The sequence below is a fragment of the Xenopus tropicalis genome, chromosome 5 (assembly GCF_000004195.4).
Source record: "Xenopus tropicalis strain Nigerian chromosome 5, UCB_Xtro_10.0, whole genome shotgun sequence".
Classification (NCBI taxonomy): domain Eukaryota; kingdom Metazoa; phylum Chordata; class Amphibia; order Anura; family Pipidae; genus Xenopus; species Xenopus tropicalis.
The window spans coordinates 128,085,652-128,104,087 of NC_030681.2; the positions used below are offsets into that span (position 1 = coordinate 128,085,652).

The following is an 18,436-nucleotide window of genomic DNA, read 5'->3' on the forward strand; positions in this document are numbered from 1 at the left end:
TGTGGCTGAAAGTTGTGTAGTAACTGGCTACAAACCGTGAACATATAAGGGAAACAGTTTAAGTGTTTCGTAAAAACATAGTAACAAGTAAGATAAAAATAGTAACTCCTTCAATATACCTGCGCTGCTATGCTCATAGCATGGTTACACCCGCTGGTGCTGTACATTTACAGCTTTGAATGAAGAAACAAAGAAAACATTGTAAAGATACAAACATGGTATTGCTGCATTTTGTACATAAACTTTGTCACACGCTAAACTACACTGTAGTGCTCACACATGTTCTATATCTGAGCGTAAAAAACACCCGAAGACAGGGACACACTAGCCTGGACTTGTATACCGGGCACTGTACAAGTAACATATATCTTACACAGATACAACAATATATTGTAAAGTAGAGACAGACTCATTAGATGAGGTACAGTGGTTAAGGTGCCTGTGCATTGCACTCCAGCCTTGTCACACAGCTTATTAACAGTCTGATTGTCATCCAAAATCAGAAGGAACTCAATCTGAAGAGTTGACATTCAAAGCCTGTATAGTCCAACACTTTCTGTGCTGCCTAGGCTTTCTCCCCAGTAGGCACTGCAAAGCACTTGTACCTGTAATTGCAGCTCTGATCAGGCAGCCTATGCTGGGATGCTTCAGCCAAGACTCCGGAACCAGCAATCATACCGGACCCAGGACCAGGGCAGATGATGTATGCAGTGCAGAAGTTTTATCTAGACCTAAAGGCTCTGTGTTATTGGTGATATGACGAGTGGCATGAGAGTAGTTTCTATGCCCAGGCAAGCACAGAAAACAGAGCAAGAATGTAAAAATGCACATTAAGTAACTGTAACAACACATCTGCTCAGAGCTTTGGTTGTCAAAACCTTTTAGTCCAAGCCCCCTTCCTCAGCAGCTCCCTTTGAAGGTCCAACCTTTGGCCAGGGTTCCCCTTTTAAAGGTCCAACCTTTGGCCAGTGCCCCATTTGGTAAAGGTATATTGAAATTTTGGTGTACCAATCCTTCAGTTATATTTCAAGAATATATAGGAGAGAAAATACATATTCACCCTGAATCTCACCATAACTGTCCTTTTAGCTGGGATTCCAGATTTCTCAACAAGAGCCAAAGGCCAATCTCCCAAATTCTTATCCTAAATGGCCTTCAGGCTGAGCCCCACCTGTCACTGCTCCAAGCCACCCCTGGAGGGGCCAGTCCCACAGTTTGGGAACCACTGGCCTACAGGATAGTGACGTCATTCTGCTCAGACAAGTGAAACTGTTATATAGAACAGTACTGGTACTTCTTTCCTCTGTTTAGGGATCCCTATGCCAGTTTGGTAAATATCATATATATGAAATAAAGCGGGAAATCAGTAGTGAAAGCAAGTATGTTCTAGGCAGCCAGGTACACACAATGTGAAGCCCTGTATCCTCTGTGCTGGTGGCTGTGAAGCAGCTGGTGCTTGATTCAAGGAACTGTTGGGAGTTGCAATCTTTGATTCTAATCACATGACTCCATGATTCCACTTAACTCCAGGGCTTGGATAGCTTCCCCATACTCAGGGCCTCTATTCCTGCAGTAAACACAGTCCTGAAAACAGAAAGAAGAGAGATGTGAACCACAAAGACACCCAGCAGTAATAACTGTATGCAGGGATGAACCACTCTCAGTTCTTCAAGTTTAATATACAGTGAATATAAAAAGTCTACATAAAATGATAAAATGTCAGGGTTCTGTGCTGTACAAAAATGAGACAAAGACAAAGATAAATCATTTCAGAACTTTTTCCACCTTTAATGTGACCTATAAACTGTACCACTCATTTGAAAAACAAACTGAAATCTTTTAGGTGGAGGGAAGAAAACCAAAAAAACTAAAATAATGTGGTTGCATAAGTGTGCACACCCTTAAATGAATACTTTGTTGAAGCACCTTTTGATTTTATTACAGCACTTAGTCTTTTTGGGTATGAGTCTATCAGCATGGCACATTTTGACTTTGCAAGATTTGCCCACTCTTCTTTGCAGAAACACTCAGATTGCGAGGGGAAACCCTTCGCACAGCCCTCTTCAGATCACCCCACAGATTTTTAATCGGATTCAGGTCTGGGCTCTGGCTGGGCCATCCAAAACTTTAATCTTCTTCCGGTAAAGCCATTCCTTTGTTGATTTGGATGTATGCTTTGGGTCGTTGTCATGCTGAAAGATGAAGTTCCTCCTCATGTTCAGCTTTCTAGCAGAAGCCTGAAGGTTTTGTGCCAATATTGACTGGTATTTGGAACTGTTCATAATTCCCTCTATCTTAACTAAGGCCCCAGTTCCAGCTGAAGAAAAACAGCCCCAAAGCATGATGCTGCCACCACCATGCTTAACTGTGGGTATGGTGTTCTTTTGGTGATGTGCAGTATTGTTTTTGCGCCAAACATATTTTTTGGAATTATGGCCAAAAAGTTCAACCTTGGTTTCATCAGACCAAAACACCTTTTCCCACATGCTTTTGGGAGACTTCAGATGTGTTTTTGCAAAATGTAGCCTGGCTTGGATGTTTTTCTTTGTAAGAAAAGGCTTTCATCTTGCCACTCTACCCCATAGCCCAGACATATGAAGAATACGGGAGATTGTTGTCACATGTACCACACAGCCAGTACTTGCCAGATATTCCTGCAGCTCCTTTAATGTTGCTGTAGGCCTCTTGGTAGCCTCCCTGACCAGTTTTCTTCTCGTCTTTTCATCAATTTTGGAGGGACGTCCAGTTCTTGGTAATGTTACTGTTGTGCCATATTTTATCCACTTGTTCCATGGTATATCTAATGCCTTGGAAATTCTTTTGTACCCTTCTCCTGACTGATATCTTTTAACAATGAGATCCCTCTGATGCTTTGGAAGCTCTCTGGGGACCATGGCTTTTGCTGTGGGATGCAACTAAACAAATGTCAGGAAAGACCAACTAGAGCAGATGAACTTTATTTGGGGTTAATCAGAGGCACTTTAAATGATGGCAGGTGTATGCTGGCTCCTATTTAACATGATTTTGAATGTGATTGCTTAATTCTGAAAACTGCTACATCCCCAGTTAGAAGAGGCTGTGCACACTTATGCAACCATATTATTTTAGTTTTTTTGGTTTTCTTCCCTCCACCTAAAAGATTTCAGTTTGAGTGGTACATTTTATAGGTCACATTAAAGGTGGAAAAAGTGCTTCTATAGCAGCTATCAGGAAAATATAAAATAAACTAACATCATGGGAGCATCTGGCGGTCACTGCAACTTCCCATTTTCAGCCAGCTTGGGCGGGGTGGGGTCTCTGCAACCTAGACCTAGAACCTGTTCTATATGAAACTTTCAAGCATTCCTTATGTAAACTATGTGGCGCTAAGATGTTATTCACTGGGATGAAAATAGGCTCTACACCCAATTCCTTTGGTAAGGAAATTGTAACTGATCATTATACTGGGGCAGAAACGTACATTTTCTTTTTACTTTAGAGAATACATCTATGTATTAACTATATGAAATGGAGGTCGTACAGACATAGACTACGTTGCAGAATCTGCAAATACAATCAGGCTGAATCCCTTACAGGATTTACCACTCCATATGTTGAAGACAGACTCCATATAACATAATATAACTGAACTTATTTTTGAGTGATAAACAAAAGGCTTAACAAAGAGAAAAGAATAAAGAAGGCAGGAGCAGCATTAAAATGGGCATATGACTGTACGCTAACTGGCCATACACATAGGGGAGTATTTATTAACACTGGAGACAAACATTACTGGTGATGCAGTCCTTGTCCTGATGGCCAATCAGATCACTCCAATCCAACATCACCCACCTCAAGAGTAGGGCCATCTTTACTCTGCACACTACAACTTACAATCGCTACACAGCCTGGCTCCATTAGTGTCACTTATACTTCCTGGCTTCTCTTCTCCTGCCATTGGTGTTCTGAGGTCATGCCCAACGTGTTCTAAATTTGCACAGCATGCCCCAGACAGCCTGAGCTATTTCAAGACTAGATTTAGCTTGTGGCCAATTATAGAACACTCTTGAGGACAATCTGATTAATGGATTAACATTCAGCACTTTGTTGACATCTCTGTTGTCCTCTAGCATATGGTGCAAACTGGTGTGTTCAAAAACAGGCTAACATTCTTGGAACCCTGTCCTAAGCTTTACTTATCCTATATAAAACTTAAATATAAATATAGACTCCAAAGCCAAAGCTGCGCCTGCATTCTAAATATACACCCAGATGATCCAGCGATCAGCAGCGTACCTGTTTAACTTGACAAAGATCACATTCAAGGCCACAAACTTTAATATCTGTCAACAGTTACAAGTGTGTGAGCATATGCTTAATGCCAGGCAGATTGTAATGATTTTAAAGTCTGTGGGAACAGATGCAATTAGCTACACCAATCAGCCATGGTTTTTCAAATTACTCATCTGTCACGGTCACGGACACTTCCAAGTAAGCTACACAATCGGAAATGGCCATCCAACTTCAGTGTGTGTAGTGTAGGAACAGTGAACTGTAAAGATTCTAGATTTTGCTATATTTAAGCAATTTATGTCCCATGCAGAACCTACCTCCTGTAGCTGTTATTTAGAGACCAGTGGACTAGAAACATAGATTTCTTAATGTTCTTTATTTATGAAAATATATATAAATCAGTACGATTGAGCTAAAAAAAGTAATATAGTCGTGTATAATATGGCTATGGACAAATCCACAAATGTTACAATGGCAAAAAAATATTAAAAATATTAGTCCTGCTATGGGAATTAGCCCTCATTTAAACATAAAGGCAAAACCTTTCCTCTACTTGAAGTTAGTCGAATTAAGACATCAATGTTAGCTAACACATCTTTATTCACTATTCAGTCATTGTGCCATAATGATTCATTTTTTCCCCTACGTCAGAGACAAACACACCATTAGTTTGCCTATTCAAACTTTCAATAAAGTAAAAAAGCATCAACATTTAATTTTTGCAATACAATGTCTAACTTACTGTCACCTCCATTACTCGCGGCAGTCCCCCTTTGTGCATCCATGTATGAGTCTCTTCCAGTTCCTTTTTCTGCTCCTCTGTGAAACGAGGCTGCATTTTTTGGAGAGATTTTAACTTCTTACGGTCCTCTCCGAGGACTGCTTTGATGTCCCTGAGAAAAAGATATTACAACTGTTTCTTGGTACGATATGACAGCTTAACAGTAAGGGGCACTCCCTATGCTTTCCGAATACATGTCTTACTGCCTTCATTTCAGAGTCCATTTCCTGGTACTCATGGCATGCAATCTTCTGCCATTCCATAAAAACAATCAGCGCACCAGAGGTCACCCCTTTAGATTAGAGGAACGGAGCTTCCATTTGAAGCAGCGTAGGTGGTTTTTCACGGTGAGGGCAGTGAGGTTGGGGAATGCCCTTCCTAGTGATGTGGTAATGGCAGATTCTGTTAATGCCTATAAGAGGGGCCTGGATAAGTTCTTGAACAATCAGAATATCCAAGGCTATTGTGATACTAATATCTACAGTTAGTATTACTGGTTGTATATATATAGTTTATGTATGTGAGTGTATAGATTGGTAGGTGTGGGTTAGGTGTGCTGGGTTTACTTGGATGGGTTGAACTTGATGGACACTGGTCTTTTTTCAACCCTATGTAACTATCCTAAAAAAGGGAGTCAGGTATTGTTTCGTGACTCAAAATAAGTTTATACCAAACCATGAACAACCACAGGTTATTCAAGTCATAGGATAATCAACACTGGTGCAACATCAGGAATAAACTTTCATGAATTAGATTTTCATGGACACTGGCAACATGAGATAATAAACCATACAATATTATTTGAGTTGGGTTAAAAAATTAAAAAGTGATGAAGAATGAAAGGCTGATACACCAGTATCTGTTTCTCTTTACTTGTTAGCTTACGTAGTTACTATTTATCAACATCTTAAGAGAAAGACATGCTAGCAAATGGTATAGTTAAATATATGGCTGCATGAGACTAAGCATAAGAAGAGAGGAATCTATATTGAGCACTGCGTGCAGTGTTCAGTCACTATAACTGGCTAACCTCTTTGGGATCTGGTAAGTCATCATCACATTCTCATCTGCGTTGGCCATGAGCAGCCACACTGGGTCCTGGAGAACATATTTCATAATGCTTTTACTTCTCGAAGAGCCTGTCTCCTGCCCCCCATGCTCCTTGTTTTCGGATGAATCTACACTTCCAAAATACTTGCTGCTCCGGCTTGTCAAACTACTCCCTGCATCACAGACAATTTGAATAGAAATATATTTAATACTGCAGAAAGGCTTATGCATTTAAGTATAGATAATACAGAACAAAAGCACAGTCAATATGCCCACCAACCTGTTTGACTTCCAGATGTACCATTACCATGTGATCCTGATGTCATGGAGTCAGATATGGCAGAAGAGGCAGAACATGTTCCGGAAGACGCATTCTCCCGAAGAAGAAGGTCCATCAGGTCACTGCAGGTTGACATGGCATCGCTGTTTGGAGCATCTACAGGAGATGCTGCTCTTGAGAGGTGCTGGAGGTGGCAAATGTGAAATACTATTTCTAAAATGTCATGTTATTATGGATAACAACATTAGTAATAACTGTATACATGACACTAACCAGCTGAGAGTCGTCAGAAGGTTTCACCAAGACAGAGCTATTTCCACCACCTTTATCTGTGCATCCTGAGTTTCCTTCGGGATGATCCACTTTCTGGGTCTCTTCCAACTGAAGCAAGTTAAGCTGTAAGGGAGAGCTACAGCGTGACTGGAAAAGAGGGGGAGATGGCGGTTCTTGGGGAGTTGAAGAACGAGAAATCCCCTCTTTGGTCTTTAGTGTAGGGGCAGGAATGGGGAATGATACAGGTTGTGCTGGGAAAGGGTTCTGCACAGGCTGCGGAGTATATAAAGGTGGCAGAACTGACAATGCATTTTGTGGTGTGGGAAATACAGGCTGTGCAACAGTAAAATTAGGTTGCTGTAGGGAAAATGCTGGGCCAGGAACAGGAAAAGTAGGCTGTGCGGCAGGGAAAGTGGATTGAGGAAGGTAAGAGTTTGGCTGGGCAGGAAATGCAGGCTGAGATGGAGGCCCTGGATAGAGAGTAGTTGGTAGGCTGGCAGGGTACATATAATTAGGTAAAACCAGGGCAACCATAGGGGGCAGCAATGGCGCAGGGAAAGGCTGAGGAGTAGATGCATTGGCTGAAGGAATCTGAGCAGTTTCATTTGGCACTGGAATCTGTGGTGAAGGGAATACAGGCAGGGGATAAGCAGGAAGCACAGGGTATGGCAGTGGAGGATAGCTGGCATGTGAGGCATCTGATTGTGACCAGGCTGTAGTGTTGAGACCAGGGAGAGGGTGTCGAGGGGCATCGTGAGCACCGGAACTGCTGCTGTCCCAGGATTCTGGGCGCACTCGCTTTGTTTTGGGCTTTCGCGTTTTGCCAGTTCTCTTCCAGGATGTATCAGGTCCCTGGGCACGGCGTGTGCGTGGGGCTGAAGTAGAAACAACAATGCAAATGTTGCTATTAATTCAGGTCAAGTGTAATAAACCAACGCTGATATTTAGCGTTTTGTTATTTAACCAGGGATTCTTCTAAGCTTTTGACTTGTACACCCAACATTACTTTTGCATTGTATGCCACCAATATATTTAGCTCCTATATAGTGGTGTGTTTAAACAATCCTTGGTACTGCTTATCCTTCCCCAGTCCTGCCTTTATCTTATTCAAGTACTGTTGTATTCATTTGTATTTATGCATGTAATCTGTATGTTTGATGTATTCGTCCATGTACAGCACTGCTGAATCTGTTGGTGCTTTATTAATATATTATAATAATTAGATACTACGTTTTTTCACAGATTCTGACAAGACCACCATATACCCAGTATCATAACAATGGTCTCTGAGCATTATGCTTAATTCTATTTATTCCCACATATTAAAAAGCAGTTGTTAACATTCTTCTCTCAAGACTCCCTCCATGTCAACTTTTTCCATATCCCAGTCTAAATCCCAGTAAATGGAGTTCCCTGTTCTTTCCATTGTACAGCTTTATGAGCAGCTAGAAGTTCCTGTACACTCACCACCTGGCCTTTCCTGCAGGTAACTGTTGCACCGGGCCTGGAAGGCACTAAGTTTCTTGATATCCATAAAGCCAGTGAGAAAATCATTCTCTTCTTTCTGAGTGTGGGCTGCCAGTACTTCCTTGGTTAGCCCCATCTGTCTGTATGGCTCTTTCTCTGCCACACTAGCAGATACAGGTGTTGGATCCCCCAATGCTGATGGACAATCTTCCATCTCTGAGTAACAAAAGAACAGCACAGTATTTATATGCATGTGCAACTTAAGACCATTCTGTTTCTCCTGTTTCTGCAGTCTGAACTATACTTCAGGTAACAGTGATACTTCCTTCAGATGTCAAAACAAATGAACCAGGAAGCATATATGAGTTTCAACGGCACTACACTACAAAGTATTAACCTGTACTATTTGGCCAAATGCGAGCACACCTTGGGGAAGTGTTAGGGACTTGGCTACAGATGCATGTTAATTCTGTAATAAATATTATATTGCAGGAAGGGTTTTATCACTTATATACTACTTATATATTCATTTGCTTTAATATTAGCAACCACTATATACTCCAATAAAAAAGTCACCATTGCTTTATAATACTCCCTGTAAGGTGTGCCCAATCAATGGTAGGGTTTTGGCTAAAGCTTTATTGAAAGACATAAAGGATGCTTTGTATCTTACCTGGCTGCAAAAAGTAACACAGGCAGTGGCTTCCCTAAAGGCTCAAGAACCTACTCTCAGTATAGGAAAGCTTTCTGATGCGAAGCACCTAACACATACTCTACTGAATACTTATATACATATGCTGGTCATACAAATCAGAACTGTACCTGTCTCGGGCTGCAACTTCTTGTCACCAACGTGTACAATTGTGCTGCTGTAACTGCAGTGGCTGGTGAAGGATACTACACTTTCAGCCTTGGCGCCCAGAGATAGAGGGGTAAGTGCAGGACAAGGTGCAACAGCTATGGAGGTGAGGGAGGTGCAAGGGAGAGAGCCTTGTGCAGGAAGAGACCGTGGTGCCTGTAGTGAGCAAAGAGTAGATTGCACCTCAGTCACAGGGCTGATGCAAGGACCTGAGGAAGAAGCTTGAGACATAAGTTTGACGGATGGGCACATCGTGCAGTTTGGCAACTTGGGTAAGGTTTCCAACATAGCCTGGTTATCTGTAAATAAACATATAGGAGAAACAAAATATCGCAAAGTAAACAATGAGGTCCCTTAACAAACATATTTCTATCTCACAAGTTTTTCTAACTCGATTCCTCAAAAGTAGCTGAACTATAACTCCAAGCACACATTTGCCTTTAAACATATGTTAAAAGACCAGCAACACTAAAAAATATTTATTTTACTTGGCATACCTATTATTTAAATTGGCTCAATGTAAAAAAAAAATTCATTTAAGTCCTACTCAGGTCTAGTCCTAGTCTTAGCCCTCAGCAGAAATGTGGGTAAAGAAAAAAGGCAATCCACCTTATGTTATCAATGCGCGGCATTAGCCTGAGAATGCACACACTGAGTGGAATAGCAAAAGGTTTTGTGCTGTGTGCACACACAGGCTGACACCATGCCTGCCAGCGCACTGGTAACATGGAACAGATTGGAGTAGATCGTAATTTTCGGCCTGTGTTTCTACGCATGTGGATATGGTGGAAAGCCTAAATATATAATTAGGTGGGTGAAGCTCCAAATATGAGCTTGAAAAGGTTATCTATTCCTGCAGTTCCTACTATTTCTCATAGCCTGACAGCATGATGGTCACCACTTACTCCAGCTGGATTGTTTTTGGAGGGGCAGCAGGTGGTAACATGAAACACAAAATGACATTCCTTCCCACAGAACCTAAATTACATAGCAAAAATGATGGCTAGCACAGGGTAAGTGTGTCAGGGCTTCTTTGCGGTGAAAACTAATCTAAGAATGCTTTCACTTAGCATTTTTCATTATGCCCCATCTATCACAATAATTCTTAAATTAAACTACATAACACAAAGTTAAAACCTACTTAAAGAGCCAAACTCCCACATGTATAGGATAGTCCATTAATAAATATGCCCTTATATGTTGCTTTGATAGTAAATAGGATTTGACTGGAAATGTCATCCCGACACTGTTTTGTTGGTCCCCACATATTTTACATATCTGTGAGGGGGCAGCGTACCTTTATTAAGCTTGGCTTTTTGGTGTTGCGGAGGATTATGGTCAGTGTGAGAGGAAGAAGTTTCCTTATAGCCAGAAGAATCCCACTTGCTTTTTGAGGAGGTTGGCACACCGCAGCTCTCCAGATACCTAGGTTAAATAACAAGGAAGGATTATTTTACAAGGAAGGATTATTTTAATATTTTAAACAAAGCATTCAACCATGACATAAACTTCTGTGAACAATAGAAAGGACTGAGATGAAGCATCAGGCCTCAAGGCAAATTAAAACAAATGAAAAATTTATACTCATATCAATGAAAGATTTCAGATACTAGAAGCCCAACAGTAGGCATCCACTGCAACTCAGCAGCATACTATGAACTTGGGTGTCCGGTCATAATTTTTAAATTACACTAGTATTAAATTAACATTTCTTTGTAAATTATTTCCACTTATAACAGATTTCCCTCATATTATTCTTATGATGATAGGTGGTAGGGTTACTGGGTCACCCCTTTAAAATTAAATCAACAAGAAAAATGGCCAATTAGCCACACATGCAAAGTACCCAAACCAAATTATTTACTAATTGGTCACAGAATGTATCTTTTACATGGACAGTGCTTCAAATGGGATGACCTGGTTGGAAATAATATTAGGTGTAGAGGGCTGGCACTTGTTTATCAACATGTGCACATAACCCCAAGGTACTGCATGGGTTTTAGATTTTTCTTTTTTTTTTTTTTAATCAGATCATCATGTAAAATCAATTAGGATAGAACAGGTTACACAGAAATAGGGTACTTTCACTAAAACTCACATTCAAAAATGTGCAGTAATTCTTGCCCTTACCTGATAACACTGTCTAGGCAGCTGATTTGCTGATAGGAATATGGGTGCTGTTTTGCTGGCAGATCTTCACTTTGTATAGGGCAGGGACCACTGTCAGGACTGGCTTTAATGACATCTTTACTATAATCCCTGGTACTGGGAGAGTTATCTGTTAATGAGACATTGAGCGGTTACACAATGGATGTACAATATAACTTGCATGTACACATATACAAATAGTTACATCTGTTAAAGGGGTGGTTCACCTTTAATTTAACTTTTAGTATGTTATAGAATGTCCTATTCAAAACAATTTTGACATTGGTTTCCATTAGTTATTTTAATAGTTTTTAAATTATTTGTCTCCCTCTTCTACATCTTTACAGCTTTGTAATGGGGGTCACTGACCCAAGTAACCAAAATACTATTGCACTGTGAGGTTACCATTTTATTATTGATGTTACTTTTTATTCCTTATTTTTCTATTCAGTCTTTCACCTATTCATATTCCAGTCTTTTTCAGCCAAAACTGAAATTTAGAACCAAAGACCTGTGGAACAAAAAAAAAAGCTAAATAATTGAAAAAAAATCAAATTGCCTGTGTCAGTGCTGTCCAACTGGTCTAACATGGGTGTGGTTTTTGTGACTCTTCCCACTCACTGATGTCATTTTCTAAGCAGAGCAACATCTCAAGACATTCCTTTTCTAAGCAATTTTACATCCATTTATTTGGAGGCTTAATATTTTCATTTAGCCACTCCAGCCCAACAGAAACAGTATATAGCAATAGGGTTTAGTCCCTTCTGATCTAAGACCAGGGGTGTCTAAAATTTTTAAACCCATTTTAACACTTGCAGTGTTTTAGAAAATAGCTTTATATTTAGCACTTTGCATTGAATTTTCAGGGGCTGAATGTTTCTCACTTTGTTGGAGCTACTGAAGTAAAAAGCAAATCAGCAGAAGCAAATCCTGGTTATAATAATTACATGACATCAGTATACAGAACTCACGTGTCAATACTGATACACCTATTGCACACTCTCTTCCACTACTTAAAGCTAGGGAATTAAAAAAAAATACAGGTATAGGACCCATTATCAAGAATGCTCGGAACCAAGGGTATTCCGGATAAGGGGACCTTAAGTCTACTAAAAAATCAAACATTAATTAAACCCAAAATAATTATTTTGCATCCAATAAGGATTAATTATATATTAGTTGGGATCAATTACACGGTACTGTTTTATTATTACAGAGAAAAAGGAAATCAGTTTTAGAATTCTGGATAATTTGATTAAATTGGAGTGTATGGGAGACGGGCTTTCCATAATTCGGAACTTTCTGGATAATGGGTTTCCGAATAAGGGGTCCCATACCTGTACTAATTTTACCCTAAAAATTTTTAATTTTTTTTAATTACTTCTGCTGGATAAGAGGCCCCACTTTGAGGCACTCAATCAGCAGGTTATAACTACTGACACTAATTCTAAATCCATACATGTTCACATAAGTGTGCGACTTGCATATCCCAAATAGGGGACAGTGCATAACGCTGCTCATCTTTCACTTTCTCAATGAAGCTGGAAATGCGAGACCGTATTGACCCTGACAAGTGGCCTATTTTTGTGCACTAAATCAGATTTCATTAAAGAAAAATAATGCACCTAACAATTCTTCTGCCAAAATGTATGATGAGCTTAAAAACAGTCAGCCTGACATGAACAATTATATGTTGTCGAATTTGATTTTAGCTTTTTCTGGATTATACACAATAACGGAAATGGAGAATTTATATTGCTGTGGTACGGCTGCTCCACTATAGCGATATCTATCTTAACATTTTGTATTGCCTTATGAAATCTTTTTATAGAGCAAACCTACCTCATTACCTTTAGTAGTGATGTGTGGGTCAAGAAAAACTCAACCTGCACCAGTCCCGAACCCTCAAAGCCTTAACTGGCACTTGACCCTAACCCACAAGATGGTGCCATTATAGGACCTGTACTCGCATCTTCCCACTCTCATATTGTGTACTTCTGCATGTGCCTCTGGTTCCCACACAGGGAATTTTTAGGAGCAGAGGAGTATACTTCCCAAGTTTGACCTGCGCCCAACCCAAACCTAAAATAGTTTTTAACCCAAATTTTTTTTTTAACCCAACCCTGTCAGACCCGCAGTATTCAGGTCTACCAACACATCACTAACCTTGACTTTGTCATTCTTTGTTACAAAATCAGAGCAGATGAGTGCAAGGCCTTGAGATGGGTATGCTACACTAGGTGGGATTTTGTCTAGTGTGGACACAATTTCTACCGTAAATTATTTATTATTTTATATAGATGGTGGAAAGGTATCCCTACTGACATGCTGAAGGATGACTGGGAAAATAGAAAGAATAGCAAACCATATAGGTGCTATACACGAAGAGCTGCACTAAGTCAATTCTTAAACAACCGCCCATCAAACTCATAATCTAAAATAAAGTTACATAGAATTCAGTAAAGACAGTAAAGAATTCTACATATAATTTTTTTCGACTATACTCAATTCATTGCGAATTATATTCCATTTAAGGACATATTACCAGTGAAGAAGATTTTTCTACAATAATCATTCATTTCTGAAATAATCATTTCTGAATGAATACAGTATGTTATCTAGTTCAGTTCTCTGCAGGCTTTGCCCTCAAGTCATGGAAAACCTCACTATGGGAAAAAATAGATTTGTAGTCCTTCTGCAAATGTCCCTGCTGAATATCCCTGGAGCAAAGGAATGGGAAACTATGAACTGTCTGGCAATTCTATAAGCTTCATGTTAATGTACACAAAATCATTGGAATATGCCATGTCCCTGCAAATGCCACAACTGGAAATGTTGTAATGCTGGCACAAAGCATCTTGACTTGCATAAACGTATTTCTTTATGGTGGCAATGAGACAATCCAACATCAAAAATGTAGTAAACTCTAAAATTCAGAGACAGATCTTTAAATGCCTTCTAGCTTCTCTTCTAACGAAAACCTAAATGATAATCTTTCCCCCCAAATGTAACCCAACTCCCACTTTTATGATTACTACTTATTGCCCACTATCTTAGGGTAATTTTGACTTTCCTTTCTTTCTCTAATCATATTAATACTAGAGTCAATACCTATACCTTTCATTTCCTATAACATTAATGTTAATAGAGGCCCGAAATACCACCTTTTAAAAGGTAGAAAGCCTGTGCCACAATAAATAAAGGAGTGCATATTCACACAGCTTAATCAAAAATCTTTACTTTTTTTGTTTTTTAATAACCTCCTACATAATCTCTCTCTGTATAAAAGTATCATTTCAAGAAACACAGATGAATAATGCTCCTTACTCTGACAGCATGATCCCAATTACTGTGACACGCAAAGCTCAGGTTTATAGACTGAAAGAATTTCTCTATATTCCCCAAGTGCAGACCTACGTCATTTCAGTTGGAAAAGGCAGTAAACATTAAAGCCACAGGCTCCAGCTCTCATGTATAATGCAGTATGTGCTATCTACTTAACACTGTTGAGAAGCTATAAAGAAATAATTGCCTGGCTCCCAGTCCCCTCATCCAAGCTGCATGTAGCAAAAGTAGTCTTGCTCTTTCCCACAGACAGGAATACCTGCATTATTGTAATCCTCAGTAATGCACTACAGTCATTCCACACACCTATGCTTGATGTCTCTATACTTTCAGTGTATGTACATATTCTTAATTTTTGGAAATATAGTTGGCACATAGCTGGCATTATCCCAGACACTGAACTAATTCTACCACAATAAATACTGGGAGCTCATATTATTTAGAAGCAATTCTAAGTTTAAGTGCACAAGTGCCCACACATTAAAAACACAAAATAAACTGCAAAAAATAACTGTAAAAATACAAAATGAATTAAGAAGAAGATTGCTTGTCATGCGCATTACGTTTGGCTTTGATTCTTTGTGTATCTGGTAAATAGGAGATCCTGCTATTGAAAGGATACCGTCACCTGTAGTCTGGCACCTTCATTAATCTTGTGTTTTTGCACAAACGAAGTTGGCAGTAGCACTTACATTTTATTTAGCATTTTTAATGTGTGGGCATGTGTGCACTTGATTTGGATTCAGAAGAGCGGATTTGATAAGGGTGAAGTTGCAATCAATTGTTTTATACCACAATTACAGTGCAAAATGAACTTTTCTTCTATAGATTCCGGTTGATTTGTCAGTCAAGCAAGTCTGAAAATGTTTTTTTTGCCAGTTCAACATGTCAGTCAATGCATTGTGCATTAGTTGCAGCTCCTCTTTACTCCCTTGTTCTGGTTGATCTGACTGCCAGCCTGGAACATGTCAACAACAGAAAGATGGCCACAAAGTGCATGGACTTTTGTACAGTATCTGTCTTTTTATGGTGTACAGGATCTGCCAATGTATGGTAACCTTAACTACTAACACTCTGTACTTAAAAGGCTGAAGTAGAGAGAAATACAAAATAAAAGAAACCTGTATGTCTTCCTATTAGCACATTTTTCGTCAGCTTCTGCTTCTCCTTATCTTGGAAGGCAGTGCTGTGCTCCTCACCCAGAAGTTCTTGGCATGCAACCTGTACACAGAGAAAAAGGTTAGAAATATAAACAGTGACCCTCTACAGAGTAAATGTGCATCTGCAACAGCAGTGGCCATTCCATAAAGCAGGGACAAACAGGGAAAGGAACTTAAACTTAATTACTTCAACACTAAAAAATGTTGCTTTAATGTAAATCAACCGTAAATGCAGCCAACAGCATACTGCACAACAATTAGCAACAACTGACAAGGAGCCTGGCATCAGCTGAATGAAAAACTTTTATCTTCAGCCCAAAATTTTTCCATTAATACTAGGCTTCCCCGCTAGTTTAAAAACAGTGGAAACTGTCTTGCATGCCATGAGCCTAAAACTACAGAAGCAGCTTATTAATGGACATGTAAACCCCCCCCAAAAAATTTAGTGTGGGTGCAGTGTTCCCAACTTATATACATGGCAGGAAAGTGTAGGGTTTCCATGTCCTTTAAACCTCTGCCACCTTAACCTCCAAAAAATAAAGGTACAATAAAAAGCTGTTTGGTTATCAATAGTTAATTCTGAGGTCAACATTCTCTGTAAGTAACAAAAAAAACCCACTACATAAACTTGGAAGTCGTGCACAATGTATTTAAGAAAGGTATAACGAAATTTGTTTTTTCGTAAAGGATCCTTTACCAACAACTTTCTCATATTTATGTTTTGACTATATTTAACACCTGTTCTAACCAGTAAGCCATCTATGCATGGCATTCTCTGAGCATGAATAGGGCTTCTATGATAAATTATACCCTGCCTATAATTTTTGCCAGGTACAATATAATATAGTCAGATGTTTCTGTGCTACCTGCAAGAGGCAATGTGAATAAGGCCAGCAGCTATTATACACAGCACAACAGAAAATAACACTTCATTCATGGTGACGCAAACACTTTTTCAAATACCTATTATTTTGCTCAGTCAATGAATGAGAATTAAGCCCACAATTTTCCCTCTGCCCACACACAGAGGGACAGTCCTAAGAGTAGGCACATAAACAGAGGAGCACAGAATGTGGGCCATGGGAACTGGATTGTAAAAGAACAAACAGATTTCTAGCATGGCATTCAATGAAGGAAAAGCAGACTGAATGGGGTCAAAGTAACCTGATTAATGGAAGAGAGCTGTCTATCAGAGGGTATCCAAAAACAGAACAAAAGATAAACAAGGACAAGAGAAAAAAAAATCAAGAAAAAGGCAAAAGAAAGAAAGAAATTAGGGGACCCTGGGATAAACAGAATATAGTATATAACTGGTTAGATTAATTAGTTTATTTTACTTCCTCTTTAGATTACTATACAGCTGAAATATCTGTAGGAATGAGAATACAATGACTGGATCATTGGATCTGATCTTGATCTCTACTACTACTAACATTTTTGTCCTTTATGTCCTCATTTGCATTTCCATTGCTGTCGCTGGAGGATGCCGCACTCATTGGATTCTCATGGGATCCATTGCTGCCCAAACTGCCGTATCCACTAGAGTTGCTGTTGTGCACAGGCTGAGGAGACAGAAAAAGAGCTTTATATTTCTAACTCCTACCTGCTCTGAGCTGAGTTGTATTAAGATTACAGGGCTTTATGAGCTAACCTTCATCCGAGGATTAGGAGCATTGCTTTTACACTTGAACATAATTTGCTTTAAAATTAATTATTGTTCTTTATGCTTCAGTTACAAGGCAATCATTTCATACCCAATTTCCAAAGAAAATAAATGACAGCATGGGGAATTATTTTTGGGTTCCAACCCATAGGCTAAGGTATGTTAAGTCAGTTAAACAGTAGTTATTAAGTACACTTTGGCAGAAAAAAATGCAGAACTTTGGGTCCTAAATACTTTTTTGAAAACTGAACTGAATTTATCATGCTGTATTAATCATGCCAGAATATAGAAAACCCTAACTAAAGAGTACACTGCATTAATAGAACAGATAATGAATAAGATAACTTATTACGTGAGCATAAATGACCTACATACAGAGAATCTGACCTAATATTAGAGCAAAACAGCAGCCTGTATTGTGCACAGCTTTGTGAGGGCTATAGGTGCCTGCAAAGAAGTATTTCTGTCGTCTATATTTTACATTACCTCAATGAAAAGAATGCATAAATACAAAAAAGCAAATCTACTGAACTTACCAGTCAAGCATACAATTTGTACATCGTGACCAATATATAAGGGCCCCAGAGCCCACTAATGGACTCTCTAGAGCAGGGGTCCCCAACCTTTCTTACTCGTGAGCCATAGTCAAATGTAAAAAGACTTGGAGAGCAACACAAGCACATAAAAGTTCATGGAGGTGCCAAATAAGGGCTAAGATTGGCTATTAGGCAGCCTCTATGCACACTGTCAGCTTACAGGGGCTTTATTTTGTAGTAATCTTGTTTTTATTCAACCAAAACTAGCAACATCCAAGGGGTTGGTGAGCAACATGTTGCGGATCACTGCTCTAGAGGCTGGCAAATACCGTTTTCCATTAATTAGCAATTAATTCTATAATATAGATACCCAGAGTCCATAACATATTAAGAATGTTTTCTTATAAGCAGCTATGTAAATATACCTGCATAAGGAGGTGATAGATTTGTTCTGTGAGCTCCTGAATTCCAGGATGTAATGATTTATCTTCAGTGTGTGGTGGAGCAGCAAAGACATCTTCATTGACTGGGCCCCTGGAACATTTTATACAAACAATTTACATAAAACATTTACTATATCATATCATAACAGCAGTAACATA

At 39.3% G+C, this 18,436-nt stretch overlaps 1 protein-coding gene across 6 annotated transcripts in view; it reads right to left on the minus strand.

Annotated features, from left to right (window-relative positions):
- Positions 1-202: 202 nt before the first annotated feature.
- per2 (period circadian regulator 2) overlaps positions 203-18,436 on the minus strand; it is a 38,319-nt gene continuing 20,085 nt past the window's right edge. For 3 of the 6 annotated variants that reach the window (XM_012970110.3, XM_012970108.3, XM_018093797.2), the window contains exons 12-23: positions 18,260-18,368; positions 17,069-17,197; positions 15,597-15,696; positions 11,113-11,260; positions 10,280-10,407; positions 8,946-9,281; positions 8,124-8,339; positions 6,657-7,531; positions 6,384-6,567; positions 6,084-6,276; positions 5,015-5,165; positions 203-1,584 (exon numbers count right to left, since the gene is read on the minus strand). In XM_012970110.3, the coding sequence (XP_012825564.2) occupies positions 1,495-1,584; positions 5,015-5,165; positions 6,084-6,276; positions 6,384-6,567; positions 6,657-7,531; positions 8,124-8,339; positions 8,946-9,281; positions 10,280-10,407; positions 11,113-11,260; positions 15,597-15,696; positions 17,069-17,197; positions 18,260-18,368 (2,659 nt within the window). In that variant the 3' untranslated portion in view covers positions 203-1,494. 6 annotated transcript variants of the gene reach the window in all.